The 20,132-nt window shown below is 53.0% G+C and overlaps 1 protein-coding gene across 7 annotated transcripts in view; it reads left to right on the top strand.

The window, feature by feature from the left end:
- SORCS2 (sortilin related VPS10 domain containing receptor 2) overlaps positions 1 to 20,132 on the top strand; it is a 587,909-nt gene that overhangs the window by 510,032 nt on the left and 57,745 nt on the right. For all 7 annotated transcript variants that reach the window (XM_032254109.1, XM_032254110.1, XM_032254108.1 and 4 more), the window contains exons 7-10: positions 1,213 to 1,331; positions 3,971 to 4,060; positions 12,701 to 12,880; positions 18,093 to 18,239. In XM_032254109.1, the coding sequence (XP_032110000.1) occupies positions 1,213 to 1,331; positions 3,971 to 4,060; positions 12,701 to 12,880; positions 18,093 to 18,239 (536 nt within the window). The remainder of the gene's footprint in view (positions 1 to 1,212; positions 1,332 to 3,970; positions 4,061 to 12,700; positions 12,881 to 18,092; positions 18,240 to 20,132) is intronic.

Genomic DNA, 20,132 nt, shown 5'->3' with positions numbered 1-20,132 from the left:
GGTGAGTGGGTGAGTGAGTGGGTGGGTGGGTGGGTGAGTGGGTGAGTAGGTGGGTGAGTGAGTGGGTGAGTGGGTGAGTGAGTGGGTGGGTGGGTGGGTGAGTGGGTGAGTAGGTGGGTGAGTGAGTGAGTGGGTGAGTGGGTGAGTTAGTGGGTGGGTGGGTGGGTGAGTGAGTGGGTGAGTGGGTAGGTGAGTGGGTGAGTGGGTAGGTGAGTGGGTGAGTGAGTGGGTGAGTGGGTGGGTGGGTGAGTGGGTGGGTGGGTGAGTGAGTGGGTGAGTGGGTAGGTGAGTGGGTGAGTGAGTGGGTGAGTGGGTGAGTGGGTGGGTGAGTGGGTAGGTGGGTGGGTGATTGGGTGAGTGGGTGAGTGAGTACATGGTTGAGTGAGTGGGTGAGTGAATAAGTGAGTGAGGGAATGAGTGAGTGAGTGAGTGAATGAGTGAATGAGTGAGTGAGTGAATGAGTGAGTGAGTGAGTGAGTGAGTGAGTGAGAAACCTGAGGCTGAGTTTAGGGGTGGGCCTTTGTGGTTCCTAAACCCCTTCCCTTAACTGTTCTCCATGCTGCTGGGTCACCCAGGGCCAGGGGCAGGAGGAGGAAGGGGAGGAGGCGGCGGCGCCATTCCTGTGGTCCCTGCGGATGTGTCTTGCTCCTGGCTCACAAGCTGGAATGCAGGGCTTCCTGAGGCCTCCAGGCTCCAGCCCCTCCACATAAATGTGTCCCAGGGAAACAGAAGAATTTAAAAGAAATGAGCAGCTACCTGACAAAGCATGCATTCAATATTGCTCAACCATAAATAGGTGGAAAAGGGTAAAAACATTTGCTTAAAATTTGCAGGAAAGAACCCTCAATTACCCCCTGCCCCCAGCCCCGCTTAGGTGTGAGGGACTTCAGGAGGGTGCGGGGCCGTGCGTGTCTGGGCGCGGTGAGGTGCCCACCGTCGCCTGTGCTGACCCCTCCTGCAGGGGATGGCAGGCCCCAGAGCAGCACGAGCACCTTCCTGAGGGTGGCAAGAGCTTGTGTCAGGGCACGTGGCCCACAGTGAGTGAGGATGACACCCCCAGCCACAGGTGTCATCGCAGTGGCCTTTGGAACTCAAGCCCACAAAGGCCCGTCACAGTGGTACTGGAGAAGGATGGAGCCCAGCACACACGTCTCGGGCTGTCCGGGCCTCTGCTGCAGCCTGACTGCCTGGGCCGGCGCCTCTCTCCTGCAGGTTTTCGGTATGTTGCCTGCCCAATCCACAATTGCTCCGAGAAGACGCTGACGGCCCCGTTCGCAGGCCCCATTGACCAGGGCTCTCTGACCGTGCAGGACAATTACATCTTCTTCAAGGTGAGGCTGCTTCAGGGCTGCTGGAAATTGGCAAGAGGTGACGTGGTGGATGAGCCACTCGCGGCAAAAATGGAATCACTCAGAAAAGAGGCAATAAAATGGGTATTTCACTTTCAAGTGCTACTTCCCAGGTCACGGTGTCTGGCCATGGCTGTGGCTGCAGGCATCCACTAAACCCCCGCACACCTAGAACTGTGGCTGAGGGACGCTGGGGCTCCGCCTCCCTTCTGGCCACCATGAACCTCCCAGCCACTCGGGGTCCCCAGACCTAAACCCACTGAGCCCCACTTGGTTTTATCAGTGACTTTGGAACTGGCCAGCGCTGCTTCTGGTCACGGCTCTTGGCCACCAGGCACCGGCTGTCCACGCCCCTGTGACCAGGACCCTGCCGCCTGTGTCCTCAGGTCACGAGAGGACCCAGCCTCGCAGCCACTTGGTCCCAGCTAATTCAGAAACTCTAGCACACTATCGATCCATCCAGCTTTTCATCACCTGCATGGATGGGGAGCTCAGCACCCCCAGAACAGCCTGGCCCTCTGCTGAGTAGCCCCAGTCACTGGCCTGAGACAGTGTCTGCTTCGTCGGACTCCGATCCACTAGGTTCTGTTCTGCCCTCCCCATGTTCGGGACCCCATGAGACAAGTCCAATTTCCCCTGAGAAAACCCCTTGAGGGAATCTGCTGGGTGCCCTCTTCCCAGAAGGCCCTCAGTGCTCCCCAGCCTCCTCCTTGCCCTATCTCAGCCATGCTTGGTCACCCCAGCTCCTGACTCGACACTCAGTGTATGCCAAGGGCCACCATGGAGTTAGAGGCTGGAGCAGGTAGTGGGCATCCCAGCCCCTGCCATTTCAGCAGGCCAGGCAAGAGGCTGCTGCCACCACCGGCCCTGACCTCCAGCCCTGCCCAGTCTTCACTGCCCTCTGCTGAGCCCCAGCCCCTGACTTTTGATGCCCAGTCCATGCATTTGCTTGCACTGTTCCCTGTACTGTGCCTTGCTTCTCCGCTGGCTGATTCCCTCTCCTTCTCGAAGACTCAGTCATGTACCTCCTCCTCCAGGAAGTCTTCCCAGACTTCTGCCTCCAGTTCAGGCTCATTGGTGCCTCCTCTGAGGACCTCCAGCCTTGTGCCTTCCTCCATCACAGCCCAGGCCCCACTTTGTCATTCTGTGCCATTGACTCCTTTTGTTCCTATGCCTGACTCAGGCAAGCTGAGGCTGAGCTCTAGGTCTGAACCCAGCACCTATTTTCCTAGCTCCTAGCATTGCATTTCTGCAGATATCTACTAAGTACTGGAACGAAGACAAGGTCAGCTCTCTGGGCAACCATCTCCCATGGTGAGTGGTTTCTAAACATTAGACCGGCTGGCCTGTCAAAGCTCTGAAGCCTAAGACCCTTGGAGCTCACCTATGGCTGAGCAGGCTGGGTTATCACTCCGTGCAGCAAGGGGAAACATACAACCTGGGCGTCTCAGAGGGGTTAGAAGGGCCTGATTGCCAGGTGTGGGCCACAGGAGGTGATTTGAGGGGCCCTCGAGGAAGCCAGGCGTGACTCTGGATTGGGGGAAGTGAGGAGGTGAGGTCATGCCAGGATCGGGCGTCTCAGTGAATCTAGAGGGGGGGTGACTCGGGAGAGGCAGGAGACTCAGGGGAGGCAGGAGACTCGGGGGACGCTGGAGCTGGGCAGTGAAGCAGCAGCCTCGCATATCTCAGCCAAGGTGGGGTGTCTGTGCATCCTGGGGATTTGAACATTCACATCTGGTCTGTGTTCAGACCCAATTGCGAGGTGGTCTCATTCCACGCAAGGTCACAGAGTGAGCTTGTCTGGCGTTGGTGCTCGGCGATTGTTTGTGGGGGGCGAGAGAAGGCTGGGGACACCGGCTCCATCCGGTTTCTGTCCTGGTTTCCATCTTTCTCAGCAACTGCAGAGGAAAGCTCTCCCTACCCCAGCCCAGGCCTCCCCTGCTCTCTCCCTTCCTCCCTCCTTCCACTCTGGGCCTCAGAGGATCTGGGAGCCTGTGCTGGGACAGGAGAAACCTCAGCTCTTCCAGCCCCAACTCACCACCAAGGTAGCGGGGCTGGTGGCTCAGGAGGCTGCACCTCCTGTTCCGTGGCAGCGGGGATCCGTGGCCTCTGTGATCAGACACCTGAGAACAGTCCTGTCCCTATGCGCCTTTCCGTCTCTGGGAACAGACGCCCATGGCCACAGCTCATGGGGCTGATGGTTATGGGATCAAATGAGCTGCTCCGGGAAAAGCACTTGGGATGGTGCCGGCTTTGTTTGTCATGCCTCGGAGTTCAGTGGTGATCTTTCTTGACAAGCTCATCTCTGGGCTGTCTCCTTCTCCATCAGAACTTTCTCCACCTTGTTCCATAAGTTGGATGCAGAGAAACAAGGTGCTGAGAGTACATGGGGAAAGAGGTTAGTTCTGACTGAAGGAAGCAGAGGACAACTTCCCAGAGGAGGGATGCTAATGTGGGGCTTTGAAGGATGAATAGGAGTCTGCTCATTTCAAGCAGAACAGGTATAAGCGAAGTAAAAGGGCATTTTCACTTGCTGAATATAATATGTAGTTTTCCATTCATTAGAATCTGGCTGCAGAGGGAATCAAGCCTCTGAAAAATGTGTTTCTTCCCCTGGTTAGGCAACATCAGCAAACCGGACGAAATACTACGTTTCTTATCGTCGCAATGAGTTTGTCCTGATGAAGCTGCCGAAGTACGCATTGCCAAAGGTAAGGTGCTCCCCACGCTGCATGCCACCTGGCCCTGAGGCCGGACCCTAAGCCTATCCCGACTCGTGGGGCAAAAGACTCACACACAGGTGCCTGGTGGTCCCAGGTCAGGATGGACAGGAACAGTGTGGCCACAACTCCTCCAGCCCCTCGCCCTCACATCCTCCATTCCAGCCCGCCCAGCCCTTCCAGCCTCAGCTGTGCCCGGCCTCATCCTAGGCCTCTGCCAAGCTCTTCCCTCTTCCTCGTTCATCTTTGCCCAGAACTCTTGCACATGCGGTATTTCAGGAGAAGCATCACTTGCTAATGGCCCCCCCGGCGGGCCCAGGCCTCTGCTTTCTGGTCCTGTCCCACCGTTCTCCCTGCTGGTGCTCGGAGTGTAGGGACCGCTCCCTCCGGTGTCCCTCTCCTGTTCTCTGGCGTTGCTGGGCTGGGGATGACCTCTGCTGTACTCACCTCTGCATTCCGCCGCCTGGTGTGCTGCCTGCATATAGTAGGTGCTCTGTGAATGCTGTTGCCTTTCCCTTGCCCCGGAAGTCAAAGAAGGCGAGCCACGGGAGCTGCGGACTGCCCAGCTCTGCCCCTGCCTCAGGGCCTCTCTCCACCCTGTTAATACGTTATTCTCACGTAACAGAGGAGGTGATGGAAGTTCAGAGAGGCAGTAACCTGTCTGAGGTCACACAGCTAGCTAGAAACAAAGATCTCAAACCGAGGTGCAGGCGAGTCCACCCAGCCTCATGCCACACCTCGCTCCTGAGGACTTTGGGATGGTGCCTTCTAAAGATCTCTGTCCCACATGCGTCATTGAGAAACAGATGAGTCTTCCCTTCCTCCACACCTACTTACTGAGCCCCAAATATAAACCAGGACCTGTGCTAGGAAGCCGTGCCGCAGCTGTGAGTCAGAAGCTCCAGGCTCCTGCTCCTGTGGGCTTTGCCGCCGGGAACAGCAGAAGATCCGGTAGACAGACACATGCGTGAAATAACTGCAAGTTGTGCTTTGTGCTAAGAAGGGAGCAAGAAGCAGAGACAGAGAGCGATGGAGGTGTGTGTGTGAGTGTGTCTGTGTGTGTGAGTGTGTCTGTGCGTGTGTGGATGTGTGTGTGCTCGTGTGCTTGTGTGTGTGGCTGATTTAGGCCAAGCAGCTATGGGGGCCCCTCTGACGCTGGGAGTAGGAGGGACTCTATCTGAAGCCCCAGGGCAGCTCTGAGAAGAGCGAGGGAGAAAGTGGCTCAGGCGGAGGGCAGAGCCGGAGGTCTACCGTGGGGCAGAGAGCAGTGGGAGGTGCCAGCAGCTCCAGGCCCTCCCCGCCCAGGCCGTGGCTTGTTGTGAAGTGCGTGGGCACAGGAGCTCCCACGCTGGGCACCCTCAGACCTCTTCTGAGCCAGAAATGGGAAACGTCTAGGAGGCCATTCTTTAAAAACAAGAAAAAATAAAAACGGAAAAGGCAGAAAAGGAAAGAAGGAGCGAGTTTAATAGACTGAACTCAGGCTTGGCTGAGTATGTAAATTAAAAGCTAATGGTTTCACTTTAGGCAAAGGCAGCGGGTGTCCCTAGAGGGCGAGGGACCTTTTCAGCATCTGGAAAGCCTTTCCTAAGCCTTTGGGGGCTACGGCATTAGAAGTTTCTGTGCCCTGGGCTCTTTGTCCTGGTGTCGGGGGGAGGAAAGTGTGCCGCCCAGAATTAGGACCATATAGGAACCCTCTCTGCTCCCCTCTGGCATGGGGAGTCAATGGAGCCTACGGCTATAAGTCACGGCCTCTGTGACCTCAAGCGATGGCTCCCGGCCCTCTGCTCCCTGGACCTGCAGATGTGATGTCAGTGAGATCTGCAGGAAGCACCAGGCCGTGTCTCCCGCTGCTGACCCTTGACAGCAGGCATTGCACACTGGTCGTCTTCTTCCCCCATTCCCACGGAAATTGGAGGTCATTGAAAAGAATCAAGAGGCTCTCACAGCAGTGACAGACACACACCTGGCCTCATGTCACTAAGTTTCAAGGGAGGACCAGGGACCCATCCAGGGCAGGTGGCATGTGCTGCGACTGTCAGTGTCCTACCTGCAGGGACCGTGCACGGGACCCAGCGACCAGCAGCTGGAGATGATGGTCACTTCATCATCAAGAAGTGGGCAAACTGGGTTGCTGTCAGGAGCACGGGGCCCCCAGAGCCCCACAGGGTCTTCAAGACCACGTCTCCTCTTGCTGAGACCTTGGCCTGGCCAGCCTCTTCCTCTCCACCCAGGTCAGGACAGCAGCTCTCCCATTGTTTCCCGTCCACATATTGTAGAAGTGACGGATTGAATTTCCTCATCAGATGCTGTGGTTTTATGGTGAATTTGTGACTTGCCTGTTTTCTCTTGCCACAGAGTCAACCCCCTCCTACTTTTCTTTTTATATTTTTAATTGTTTAATTAACATTTTGAAAATAATAGACATTGGAGCAGGGAGGCTCACCCACAAACTTTTCACCCAGTTCATCTGGTCCATCCGGTATTCCCCCCCCACCGAGTTCTTGGTCTCCCCGCTTTCCTTAGCCATCTGCCAAAAGGCTTTTACGTAGCTGGATCACAAGGAGTCATGGGTCTCCAGTCTGCTTTCACAGGACACTGTAGCATGAGCCGGTTTCTTGAATGATACTCGATATTTACTTTAAATGACGGGAAGCTTTCTATTGAGGAGACGGTACCTTGTTGAGCTAAGCCAGACTCTCGTTGCTTGGACATTGGGGTTGCTTCCATTTTTTTAATAATTATAAACAGTGCTGCAACAAATCTATGTGTGCCTGCAGGTATTTCTTTTTAATTTTCTCAAGTTGAAGTCTAAGAAGAACTTCAAAACAAAAGATATAAATATTTGTGAAGCTTAGTTGCTTCCTAAAAGAGTTCCACCCTGTCACCAACGAAGTTGGAATAGATCAGCTTCGGTATAGCTTTGCCATTTTTTTTTCTATTTTTCTTCTACGTTAAAGGGTATAAATGCTACCAACGTGCTGTTTTAATTCACCTGTCTGTGAAAACTATACAGGGTGGGCCATTTTTCTATTTGTCAATATCCTTTGCATACTTATTTGTCATCATTTTGTTTTTAAAACATAGCTTCCCTAACAGAGGTGAATGATAGGCCGAAGCTGTAAACAGACAAAAGATAAGAAAAATCCAAATAACTACCAATTATTTGAAAGCATTCAGAAGAATGGGTAAATGCAAATTTAAAGTGAAATATTCCTGTATTTGCCATAAATGTATTTAAAGTTAAATAAAATTTCTAAACCATATGAATAAAGAAGGAGGTGACATCAGGTACGATGGCAGAACAGAAGCCCCGGGAATCCATCTCCCCACCTAGACGGCAACCGCACTGGCAGGACCCATCTGGTGTAACTGTTTTGGAATTCACAAGTCTATTTGAGAGCTTACAGTCTCCAGGGCAAGGTGTGGACGGCGTGTCAAAGTCGGTTTGGACAATGTCAGCTCTTAGCCTGGTAGAGGCTTCCCGGACCCCAGCCCCATGACAGGCAAATGTGCATGTGTCCCTGGAGCAGCGTGCCCAGAGCTTGAAGGAGCTGGAGGAGCACAGGGGTGCCATATGGACCTTGTCTTCCAAATACTGAGGATCTGTGCTCTGATGACTGACTGCTTCTGATGACAGACATGCAGACACCCAGACAGGCAGCCACTGTTGCAACCACCATGAGTTGAAACAGCTTCCAGGAGATCGAAAGAGTCACAGCCTGTTTTTCCTCTCTTTTATTTTTCTCCCTTTTCCCTTTTGGAAGCCAGACATTCAAAAGCAACTGGAAATTTGGGAGAATTTAGAAAATCACCATGCATGCCCAGGGACAAGCAGAGGCTCAGAAACGGCCTAGGAAGACATTTAGCTTACAAGTAAGGCTGATCCTTGGTAAAGAGATAGCCTACAACCATCAAAAATAAGAGCAAAACATGGCAAGCTCGATGGAAAGGGGGCAAGCTAATTTCCAGAGTTACCATATTATTAATGTTCAATATAATTGGACATTAGGCTCAACTGTCCAGCTTTTGACATAAAATAGTTACAAGGCATACCAAGAAACAGGAAAGTATGATGCATTGAAAGGAACAAAAATCAATTAACAGAAACCTTCCCTGAGAAAGACCAGAAGGCAGATCTACTAGACAAAGACTTTAATATGACTGTCTTAAAGAGGCTCAAAGAACTAAAAGGAAAAATAGAGAAAAGCAAGAAAATGATGGATGGACAAAGTGGAAACAGTAATAAAGAGATGGAAACAAAAACGGAACCAAAAGAAATTCTGGAGCTAAAAAGAACAAAAAGAAAAATTTACTGAAGGGATTTGAAAGCAGATTTGAAATGCAGAAGAAGGAATCTGGGAACTTAAAGATAAGACGATTAAAATTGTCAAGGCTGAGGAACAGAAAGAATAAAGATTGAAAGTGAACATAGTCTATGAAAGCTTTTGGGCATCATCAAGCACTCCAATATATGATTGTGGGAGTCCCAGAAGGAACAGAAGAGAGATAAAGGCAGAGAGACTATTTTTGAAGAAATAATGGCCCCAAACTCCCCCATTGATTTATATTGATGAAAGACATGAATATCAAAAAGTTCAACAAACTCTAAGAAAGATAAACACAAAGAGACCGACACCAAGACACACAACCAAATTGTCAAAAGACAGAAACTTTTTTTGTGTGTGTGGAGATGGAGTCTCGCTCTGTCACCCAGGCCAGGGTTCAGTGGCGCAATCTCAGCTCACTGCAACCCCCACCTCCTGGGTTCAAGTCATTCTCCTGCCTCAACCTCCTGAGTAGTTGGGATTACAGGTGCCTGCCACCACACCCAGCTAATTTTTTATTTTTAATAGAGACAGTGTTTCACCATGTTGGCTAGGCTGGTCTAGAACTCCTGACCTCAAGTGATCCACCTGCCTCAGCCTCCCAAAGTGCTGGGATTGCAGGCGTGATCCACCATGCCTGGCCAAAAGTCAGAAACTCTTAAGAGAGAATCTTGAAAGCAGCAAGAGAGAAATGACTTGTTACATATAAGCAATAATCAATATGATTATCAGCAGATGTCTCATCAGGAACCCTGGAGTTCAGCGGGCAGTGAGCGGATATATTCAAAGGGCTGAAAGAATTTGATGAAGGTGTTTGTTCATTAGACTGTTTCATGAATTTTATATAAACATCTATGGAGAAATTTCCCCTATTATGCCTATTAAAAATGTTTTTAAACCTTTCCAAAATTACTTATTTAAAATGCATTCATGACAACTAATGGAAGAATGCATCTATTTGCCATTATCATACAACGTAATAAACAATGCAATGTATATGTGTAGATACCTTTCTACCTGCTTGCCTCTCTAGTCCTCCTTTGCCTGACAGTCTCACTTCCTCATTCCTCAAGGAGGTGTTGAAAGTCCTGGATACCCCTCATATCCATCTGCCCCTTCATCTTAGATCAGCAGACCCCAGACTTTGGCTAGTACCTTGCTTCGCAGCTAAAAGACTGAATTTCCCATCTTCCTTTGCAACTAGGTGTGGTCATGCTTCTAAAGTCCAGCCAGTGGGATGCTAGCAGAACTGTCCTGTGAGGCTTTTCAGAGCCAGGCTTTCTTTCCTTCCTCCCTTCCACCACCCTGCTGCCTTGCACATTCACGCGATGGCTGGAGCTCTAGCATTCATCTCACACCCTGAGGACAAAGACTGCATCACAGCACAGGAAGTGGTGACTCAGAAGGAACCTCTGTCCCTGGTGACTTTTTAGAGCCTTGATACCAGATTGACTATTCTGGACTTCTTTTACAGAGGAGAGACTTGTTTAAGTCCTTTCTTTTTTTTTCCTGTTTCTGTTACTTACAAGCAAACCTAATTCTACCTCATAACAAATATTGGCAACCTTGGGGTTTCCTTCTGCGTTTTTCTCCAGGTCCTACACATATGTACAATCACGTATACTATATGTATATTTCGACGTGTCTCACATGCTTCATTTAAAAATCTCAAAATTGTCTCTGCCATCTTTTCTCAAAAAAAGAAGAAAGTAAATGCAATGTGAAGCAAAAATTACCTGTTATTTATAAACCCCTACTCGGCAGATATTTTTAAAGACCATTCTCAATATTGGCATACATAAAACTAAATCACTGCCCTCTCCTCCTGCTGGTGGGGAAGGAACTAACGTGAATGTTCAGGACAGCCATTTAACAACAGGTGACAAGAGCTTTCAGAACCTCGCAATGTGGCAGCTTGCCTTCTTGGGAGCTGATGGCAAGGAAATAAGCAGAGAGGCAGAGACGGGTGTGCGGAAACATTCATGACATGTCGCAGTGATGTTGAGAACACCGACGGTTTCCCAGCAGGGAAGCCTGTGTGAAGTACGGCCCATCCACAAAATGGAATATCATGCAGTGGTTAAGAGGGTGTTCATAGATCATTTTAATGGTGGGGGAAATGCTCTGCCTGCGGTGTAAAAGGGCAACGGTAAACTACACATCGAAGAACGTGTGCGTCACACTTGGGAGAAAGCCCAGAGACATTTGAAAGCACCGGTGTCAGGGGGCAGCGCTCCTGACCTCAGTCACTTTATACATATTTCTTTGTTTCCCAGATCGTGGAAAACTCTTACCCACTGCATTTACCCAGGTTATGTCAGCATTTACCCAGGGCCATAGGAGGCGCAATGTGACTTGCTGCGATCACTATAAATCCTGAATCCTGACAATGTGGTTGACACCAAGCCCCCCTGAGCTCAGTCCACCCCCCGACCCCTGCAGAAGTCTCACATTCGACCTGACAACCTGTCCGCACGGTCTAATTCCCTGCCACGGCCTGGGCTGGTGGACAAGCCTTCCCCTAGTCGGACAGCAGAATGACCGATGCCTGGATGACGGGGTGTATGTTCACCCAAGGTGCTGAGTGGGGAGGAAGGGGGAGCTGAGGTGAGGGGGGCAGAGCAGCCACGAGCCTGCTGCCTCTGGGCACCTCACATGCTTCCGTGGGCTCCGCATCTCCCATGGTCTCACTTTGCGCGTGGGGATGGTCAGGCCCTGGCACCCTGCCCCATCATCCTCCCCTGGTTTTGTGTGTTGGTTCCAGTCATTTCTGTGTGTCTAATTTCAGTCCACAGTCACGGGACTGCAGCCCTGCCGCTGTGGGGTCCTCCCTGCCCGTGAGCTGCTTGGTAGCTGCAAATAGCATCCCTCTCCTTTTCTGCAGAGCCCCTGGGGCTGCACAGCGCAGGGACCAGGAGGGCAGTGAGGGGAACGGGCCAGCCTCCGCAGTCAGGAGTCCAGCTCGGCCCTGAGCCACCTGCCAGGGCAGCTCTTCCTCACTCCCCACTGAAAACAGCTCCACTGCGCAGAATCGGGATTTGATCTGTTATTATACAGAAAAAAAAAAAAAATCCTTCCCTGGGCCCTCCCATCAGATGAGAAAATGTGAAGGGAGGCATCCCCAGAGCTTCCCAGCCACAGCCACGGGGTAGTCAGGAGGGGCGGCTCTGGAGGTGGGGCCGGCCGGGCCCTCCTCTGCCACCGTCCTTTGCCCCTGGACCTTGGCACTGTTCTCAGACTGCAAGAAAGTTCCAGAGTGAGAGAAGGCAAAGGAACAGAGGTGGGAGGGAAGCTGGTTATGGCTTCAAAATGGGCCTGTCCGGACCCCTTGACTCACGCCTCCCACACAGCATTTGGTGCTGGCTGGGCAAGAAAAGGAAGCAAGACACTAAGGCATTCCTGGTTTTCCTTTTTATTCGATTGGGTCTTGGCTGCTTTCTGAATTTAAAAACCTGGGACTGAACCCCAAGACCGCTGCCCTGAGTCCACTCCCAAGCTGCCAACACCCCTGCTTCCACGTGGAAACTGAGGCTGAGGACTTTGCCCTGGCTACCCTTTCAGCTTCTGAGACCACCTCGTGGGGTCCTGGTGGGGCTCCTTCTCTGCCTCCCCCTCCAGACTGTGGCCCCAGGGCTGAGGGCTGGCAGGGACTGGCACAGAGGGACCAGGAGGAAGGCCGGTGCATGTACAGGTGGGGATAGCATCCCCGGACAACGAAGCTTGAGTGGATGCACCCAGGGTCGCCTCCCCGCAGGCCACAGAGGACAGGGCCCCACCTGGCTCCCCACTGCACTCAGGGCCTTTCTAGGCATCCAGTGGCCAGAAAGTTGCTGGCATGGAGTGGGTGATTCCCAAATGTGTTTTGAATAAAGGAGGGACAGAGGCTCACCTGTTTCTGCAGATAGGAGGGGGAGGAGCTCCAGCCCTCGCCCCTGGAATCACGAACCATCTGGGGGTGCATGGAGGAAGAACTCCTCCTCCCCGTTTGGACGGATGGACAGACAGCCTGATATGGGACCAGGAGGAGGAAGAGGTATCCCCAGGCCACCCTCCTATAACCCGGCTTGGAGGCAACCCAATGCCATCCCCATTTTAGGGGTGGGAAAATGGAGGCTCAGGAAGGTGAGGGGTCTTGTCCAAAGCCACAGAGCCCAGAGCAGCCGAGACAGGAGGCAAATCTAGGCCAGGCTGGCTCCAAGAGAGCCCGAGCCCTTCCCCACCCTCACGGCCTGTGCACCCAGCTTCCCGCTCCCTCTCACGGTCCCCAGCCCGGCTCTTACCCTGCGCTCCCCGCACGTCCCTGCAGGATCTGCAGATCATCAGCACGGACGAGAGTCAGGTGTTCGTGGCGGTGCAGGAGTGGTACCAGGTGGACACCTACAACCTGTACCAGTCGGATCCGCGGGGCGTGCACTATGCGCTGGCGCTGGAGGATGTGCGCAGCTCAAGGCAGGCGGAGGAGAGCGTGCTCATCGACATCCTGGAGGTGGGTCCGCCCCTGGCCCCCCGTCCTCTCCCCCTACCTCCTTTTTCCCCTCCCCTCCGGCCTGTCTCTAACGCTGTTCCGGGTCTGCACACAGCTTCTGTAAAGAGCCGCACTCTTTGGGCTTTGCAGGGTGCTTTCAGAGGAAAAGAATTTCCTTCGTGAGGAAGTTCAAAATACAGTGATCATTGAGGGCACGTTTTTGTCATGAGAAGAATGGAATTCTTTGAGGGAAGAACATCTGACTGACCTGGGTCCAGCCAGTGTTCCCTGTCAACCCTTCACAAGCCCTCATCACATGTCCTGGGCTGGGGTCACCCCTGAGGACACTCAGGCTCTGAGATTCTCTATGGTGCCCCGTTTCTCTCTCTCTCTCCACCACAGCCTCTTCGTCTCCTGCTTCATCCCCCCCGTGTGTCTGAAGTCTGCCTCCCTCCCGCTCTCTCTGTCTCTGTCTCTCTCTCTCTCTCTCTCTCTGTCTCCCTGGAACCCAGCCCTCCACCCTCCCTCCTGCCACCCCTCTCAGCACATACGAAGCACTGCCCCGCCTCCTTGGTTGCCGTCTGAGATCTGATGGGAGCCTCCCTCACTGCCCTCCTGGGTCCTCCCTCGGCCTCCCACCTGAGCCTCCACTGACCCCAGAGAACGCCCCGGGCATTGCACCGCCATGGCTCCATTTCCACCTGGATTCCTGCAGTAGCCCTGCCCCAGCCCTGCTGCTCACAGGCTGTCTCCTTTGTTCCTAAAATGCCATGGCCAGCGAGGGGGGTCACTCGGCCCATGTACAGGTCAGAAAACTGAGGCTCAGAGAGGCAAACGACCTGCCCAGGTGGACCCAGACATAAGCAGGAAAACCAGGACCGGCCCAGGCCTGTCTGCTCTGAGCCTGCCACCCTCCTCTTGCCTGTGGGGACACCCCCAAGTGGCCCATGACGCACGCTGGGAGAGTGTCCTGTGGGTGGCCAATAGACCTGGGCAGACAATGGCATTGACAGGCTTGTGGGTGGGAGGTGCCAGGCCCAGCATTCATCACCAGCAGCAGCGGAACTGCGGTCCCCGGGACAGTCACGAATGGAATCACGTGTTTGCAATGATAACCCATTTGTCAGGATTTACCTCCCCAGCAGACGACGCAGAGGCAGCCTCACTGCTGAGAGCCCCCCGCAGGCGGCCCTCCTCCACCTGCTAGGCAGTGCCCACCCCACCTCTTGGTGTCCCCAAGGCCCCGTCCCTTGAGCCTCTAGGAGGGGACTGGGTCCGGCCCAGACCTGGCTCTGGAAGGCAGTGGGCGGGTGATGATGGGATGGAAAAGGTGCCAAGAACGGGATGGGGTGGGCTCCACGGCCGTCCTGTCCACAGGTGTCTATGATGCCCACACTACCGTATGCCATGCTCTGGGCCCTGCCCTCAGGACACAGACTGGATACGACATGCACCACCACTCCTCATGAAGCAGGAAGATGCCTCCCAGCCGGGGTTCTGAATGAGCGTGCTAGAGCCTGGGGACACAGCGCAGGGGCAGTTGGCCAGCCTGGGGCAGGAGTCAGGGAGCGCTTCCTGGAGGAGGCTGAACAGGAGTTAGCCAGGTGAGGAAGGAGCTCAGAGGCACACACAGAGGACTCAAGGCAAGAGGAAGAGAGGAGCCGAAAGAGGTTCACAGTGGCCGGTCCAAAGGTGGCACCCACCATCCACCAGCTGAGTGCCCTCCCAGGGGATGTCCCTTCTCTGAAAACCATCAAACATGGGGCACGGCTGGTGGTTATGAGCACAGCTCTGGAGCCTGACCGCCCGCGGTGCAGGCCCACGAACTTGGATGTATTTGCTGTGTGGCCAGAGGTGGGTTTCTTAACCACTCTTCTTCCCCATGTGCGACAGGGATGGTAGCAGTACCTTCCTCACGGGGCTGCTGTGAGGTTTAAGGCTGCCATTCCTATTAAACAGGCAGAGCAGCAGCTGCTTCCAATGGGCACTCACTTTGTTTTCTCCGCACTTGCCCTTTCTGGGATCAGGGATCATTCACGGGGGGCTGGCCCCTGAGTCTCACTGCACATGGCCAGTACTGCTGCTGTCATGGTTGTTGTGTGCCCAGCACAAATCCAGGAAAAAATGTTTGGTGCAGGCCACGCGGCCAGCTACTGCCTTGGAAGGCTGCGGGGGTCTCTCCCCCTGCAGGGCACAACCCGGGCTCCAGGTGAGACAGCAAACCTTTCCTGGATTCCTCTTGTGCTGGAGCTTGGGTTATGAATGGGGACTTAGGGGACATAGCCCTGTCCCCTGCCCCCAAGGAGTCCTGGCCACAGGCATCATAGTGGGCTGAATGGTGGCCCCAAAATAGGCATCGAAATGGTGGCCACATCCTCATCCCCACGCCCTGCCATGTGACCTTATTTGAAAAGGGATGTTTGCAGCGTAATGAAGTGACAGATCGAAGCAGAGATCATCTTGAATTATCCAGAGGAGGCTGTAAATGCAATCACAAGTGTCCTTGTCAGAGCCAGGAGAGGAGCCACAGGCACACAGACTGGCACCGTGGAGACAGAGGCAGAGACTGAGGCCACAGGCCAGGGAGGGCTGGAGGCGTGGGGCTGGAAGGGGCAGGAAGGATCCTTCCCTGGAACCTGCAGAGGGAACACAGCCCACCCATGCCTTGATTTTGGCCTCTGGCTTCCAAGAGAATGACTGAAAAGTCCCACAAGTTGTTTGAAGTCACACAACTTGTGGGACGTTTTCTAACAGATGCAGGAATGAATACAGCTGTGATATGGGAAGTTATGCAGAACCACAGCAAGATTCCAAACTGATGCTCGGCCAGCCAGACCCACCCGGGGGCCTCGGCCCGTATCTGGATCCACATTATTTATTGCTGAGCGTTTTCATGGAGCCCTAGGTTTCTGCAGGGTCTGCACTTGGTACCACATCTCACAAAGAAGCTGGACTCTGGGGCAGGGGCCCCATCTGTAGCCATCGAGTCGATTGCACAGGTGACAGAGTGATGCCAATGGGCAAGAAGGAGCTGGCTCCTCCCAGCCCCTGAGACTGTCAGCCCAGCAGGACCATTGCCGAAGCTTCCTCTGCAGAGAGGAGGGCTACCCCCTAGACCACAGCACCCTATGCAGATAACACAGGCAGCTGAACACCCTGTGCATGGATTTCCCACATGTATGGCACTCCCTGGAAATGCTGGGAGGATGCTCACAGTGCGAGCCACTTGGCTCCTAAAACTGCCTGTCTGTGTTGATAAGACCTGGTGGGTCCCAGGGAAAAGAGCCTGCCCCACCCCCCAACTCCCACATCCAATGAAAGCAGCCCTGAGTCTCTGAGAGCCAGCTCCAAGGGTAACCTAAACAAGCCACAGCCATCAGTGGGAGGCAAAAGATCTGTAACTACCACTCTGTGCCTTCCCCAACCTTGCACTTTGAAACAGATAACTTGTTTGCTAGTCTCCCAGCTCCACAGGTGGATTTTACCCAGAACTCACCCACATCTGGTTTAGTTGACTTACATAAGATTTGGAAATTTTGATCTGGTGACATTTAGATGAGACTTTTGACATTGAATTAATGCTGTAATGAGATGAGAACTTTGGAAACCTTGATGGGATGAATGTATTCTGCTTGAAGACTGAGGTGTGTCCTTGGGGGTCAGAGGAGGGACTGTGCTGGAGATGACAGTGCCCGCCTCAAAGATGGCCACATCCCCAGCCCCAGAACCTGCATGGTTGTTACCTTATGTGGCAGAGGAGGAGTGCGGTTGCGGATGGAATTAAGGCTGCTCATCAGCAGACGGGAAGATGACCTGGGTTATCTGGATGGGCCCGGTGTCAGCACACAGGTCCTTGACATGGGAAGAGGGAAGCAGGAGAGAAGTCAGAGAAGAAGTGGCAGTGGAAACACAGTCAGAGAGATGCAGTGTTGCTGGCTTTGAAGATGAAGGAAGGGGCCGTGAGCCAAGGAATGCCGGTGTCTCTAGAAGCTGGAAAAGGCAAGGAAAGGAACATTCCCCTGGAGCCTCCATAAAGGAATGTGATGGTACTGACACTTGACTGTAGCCACATGCCAGGCTTCTGCCCTCCAGAGCTGTAGGAGAATGCGTGTGTGTTGTCTGAAGCCACTGGGTTTGTGGCCGTCTGTGATGGCAGCCATAGGAAGCTCAGATCCCAGTCCACTGGTTTTATCATCATGGCTTCTGTTCTTCTCCACGTGAGGACCTGCTGGAGTTGTGAGAATTCAGTGAAGGGACACATACTAAGCTCATGCCTCGAACATGGAAGCACTTAAGAACTGTATGGCATTGCTATCCTACCTATAATCTTTGGCTATGGGCCTGTGGGAAGGTCGTGCCCCCTCTGAGCCTCAGTTTTCCATGGTGCAGGCTGCATATACAGGTGCAGAAACAGCTTCTGGCCTGGCACACAGGAGGCCTGGACAAGTGGTTGGCATTCTCATGCCTCTTCACACCACACTAGTGGGTCTTGATAAATATGAGTCAAAACCCTTCATGAAATAAGGAACTTGCAGGAAGACCCTCTCTGTGGGTGAACCACTCGGTTGAACTATGTGAAGTTGCCCATAATTGCACATCTCTTGTAGGTCAACTTATTAGCCACTCTTAGATATGTTTGGGTCACTGCCATGGGCCTTTTAGGAAATCTTGAGAAAGGGAATAGGTTAGCCCTGAGCAATGAAGGCAAGTGAGCCCTGTCCTGGGTGTTCTAGGGGAAGCATGGACCCGCCTGTCTTCATTCCTTGGCATTTTTGTATGGGGATTGAGCTGGGGAGTCCCCAGAGGCAATTCTATTGGTCCAGGACATGTGGTCCAATAGAAACTAGAGGTGTTGGGGGGATCTGAGCTCTGCCTCAGGACCTCTGAGGCAAGAATGGGGTGACTCTGAGGGACAGGAAGGTCAGGTGCCAGAACCCCTCTTACCATCTGACAGTTGGTGTCTGGACCTAGGAGAACAGCTCAGCACCATGAAGATCATTCAGGCTTCAGAGCTAGATGAAGCTAGCTTTCCACTAAAGCTGGGGCCAGAGTCTTGGATTCCTAGCCCCTCTAAACCTCACTCACCTCTAAAATGTGCCTCAGCTGCTGGTCATTTTGACTGTGAAATGAGGCCACATGTGCAGAATACTTAGCAAGGTGCTGGCGCATGGTGGACATGGTCATCAGAGCGCTCCAGCATAAGGTTATAGTCCTTTTCGTGTTTTTGTCCCAGGTCAGAGGGGTGAAAGGAGTCTTCCTGGCAAACCAAAAAATTGACGGGAAAGTGATGACGTTAATAACCTACAACAAGGGCCGTGACTGGGATTACCTGAGGCCACCCAGCATGGACATGAACGGAAAACCAACCAACTGCAAGCCTGTAAGTACCTCTGCTCACATCACACGCCTTCCATGGGGTGGACACAAGATATGACTTCAATAATCAAGAAGGTCAGAGGTGGTGATGTCTGAAAAGGACCATCTGAAACACATGAGCCACCTATTTATGATGGGCATGATGGAAAGGATCAAATGAAACTCCTTATTTTACAGAAAGGTTAATTGGAGGTCAGAGAAGGAAGTGTATCCGTTAGTTTTTGACACAGAATTGCTGTGCAATAAACCACACCAAAACAACAATCATTTATTCTCCAGATCTACAGGTGGGTTCCGCTGGGCGGCTCTGCTGATCTCAGCTGGGCTCAGCTCACCTTGGCTGGGCTCAGCTGGGTGGCTCTGCTGATCTTGGCTGGGCTCAGCTCACCTCAGCTGGGCTCAGCTGGGTGGCTCTGCTGACCTCGGCTGGGCTCAGCTCACCTCAGCTGGGCTCAGCTGGGTGGCTCTGCTGATCTTGGCTGGGCTTGCTCATATATCAGGGAATTGACTGATTTAGGCTTGTCTCTGCTCTGCCCATCTTGCATCCTTCTCCTGGAACCAGCTTAATTCTCATGGTGATACCAGAAGTTCAAGAGGGTAAACAGAAACAGGGAAGTACATTTCAAGCCTACTTATGGTACATCTGCTAAATCTTACTAGTCAATATCAAGGATCTGGGAGGTATACTCTGCCCATGGGTGTGAGGGCTGGAGAGCAGACACTTGCTTCTAATCTGCCATGGAAGGCAGTGTACCATCACACTGTCAGTAAGTGATGGGGTTGGGCCAGAGATCGGACATCATGAGCTTCAAAGCTGCTCCCACTATCCCCGGGGCACCTTTCCACATGAATTGAAGTGTAGACTGCCTGAGTCCTTGGTTGCCTAGAGTAGGGAGGGATCTCTCAAAGTAGCTGGGACTCTTGCCAGCGCTGGTGTGGCTAGCAAGGAACCAGGTGGTGCACAGGTCCATGCGGGTGAGGAAGGAGAGGCAGAGCTGTAAGGAGTAGGGCTCCTGGCTCAGGTGAGCACTCAGCTGCCAGGGACCAGTGAATACAAGAGAAGAAGAGGCTGAGTGGGCCAAGAGAGTCTGACTGGGTGTCCCACCCCGCTTCCAACACCCCTGTGAGACCTGGCCTCTCCTGGGGCCTCTGTCTTTGCATACCACAGGGAGATCACCACCACCAGCATCCCTGACCCTTCCTGGGTGTTGGGCAACTCAGGGTGGGAGGAGGGTCTAGTCTTGGAGCTGCACGGAGCTGCAGTCTTAGCTCCCTGACTGGCTGTGCGATCTTGGCTAAGTCAACCAGTGCCTCTGAGCCTCTATTGAAAAGGGAGGAAGATAATCAACATCCCTGTGGCATTGGGGTGAGGATGAGATGAAAGAATGCAGAGACCAGCCTATGCCTGGCACAGAGCAAACAGCAAGGAAGAGCCTTCCAAACAGCAAAGAGAGAGCTTCTCTTGCCTTCCAAGCTCTCTTTTTCCATGCTACGCCCAAGGCCTACAATGCCCTTTCCCTTTTCCTCATCCAGCAAACTCCTACTGACACCTGAAAACCCTACCCAAATGTTCCCTCCACTGAGGAGACTTCACTGGGCATAATCGCTTCTCTGTCTGTTTCCCACTGTCACCCATAAACCCTCTTAGAGACTGTACACTGGGGATACCTGAACCTACCCATCACTCTGCCTCAGTTTCCTCATGTGTAAAATGGAACAAAAGTACGTGTTTGACAGGGTTATATTCAGCAAATCTACATGAGCACTTGCTATGTGCCACGCACTGTTCTGCAGGTCCAGAGCACAGTAAACCAACAAAACAGAAGACATTCTGTCTCCTTGGGATTCCACCTGCCACACAGCAGGGCTCAGAAAATGGTGAGCCCCTCTCCCCCAC

This window comes from Sapajus apella, unplaced genomic scaffold (genome assembly GCF_009761245.1).
Source record: "Sapajus apella isolate SASKATOON/1434 unplaced genomic scaffold, GSC_monkey_1.0 scaffold85, whole genome shotgun sequence".
NCBI classification, from domain to species: domain Eukaryota; kingdom Metazoa; phylum Chordata; class Mammalia; order Primates; family Cebidae; genus Sapajus; species Sapajus apella.
Note: the sequence above shows the minus strand (reverse complement) of the source record. Positions and strands in the feature narration are given on the sequence as shown.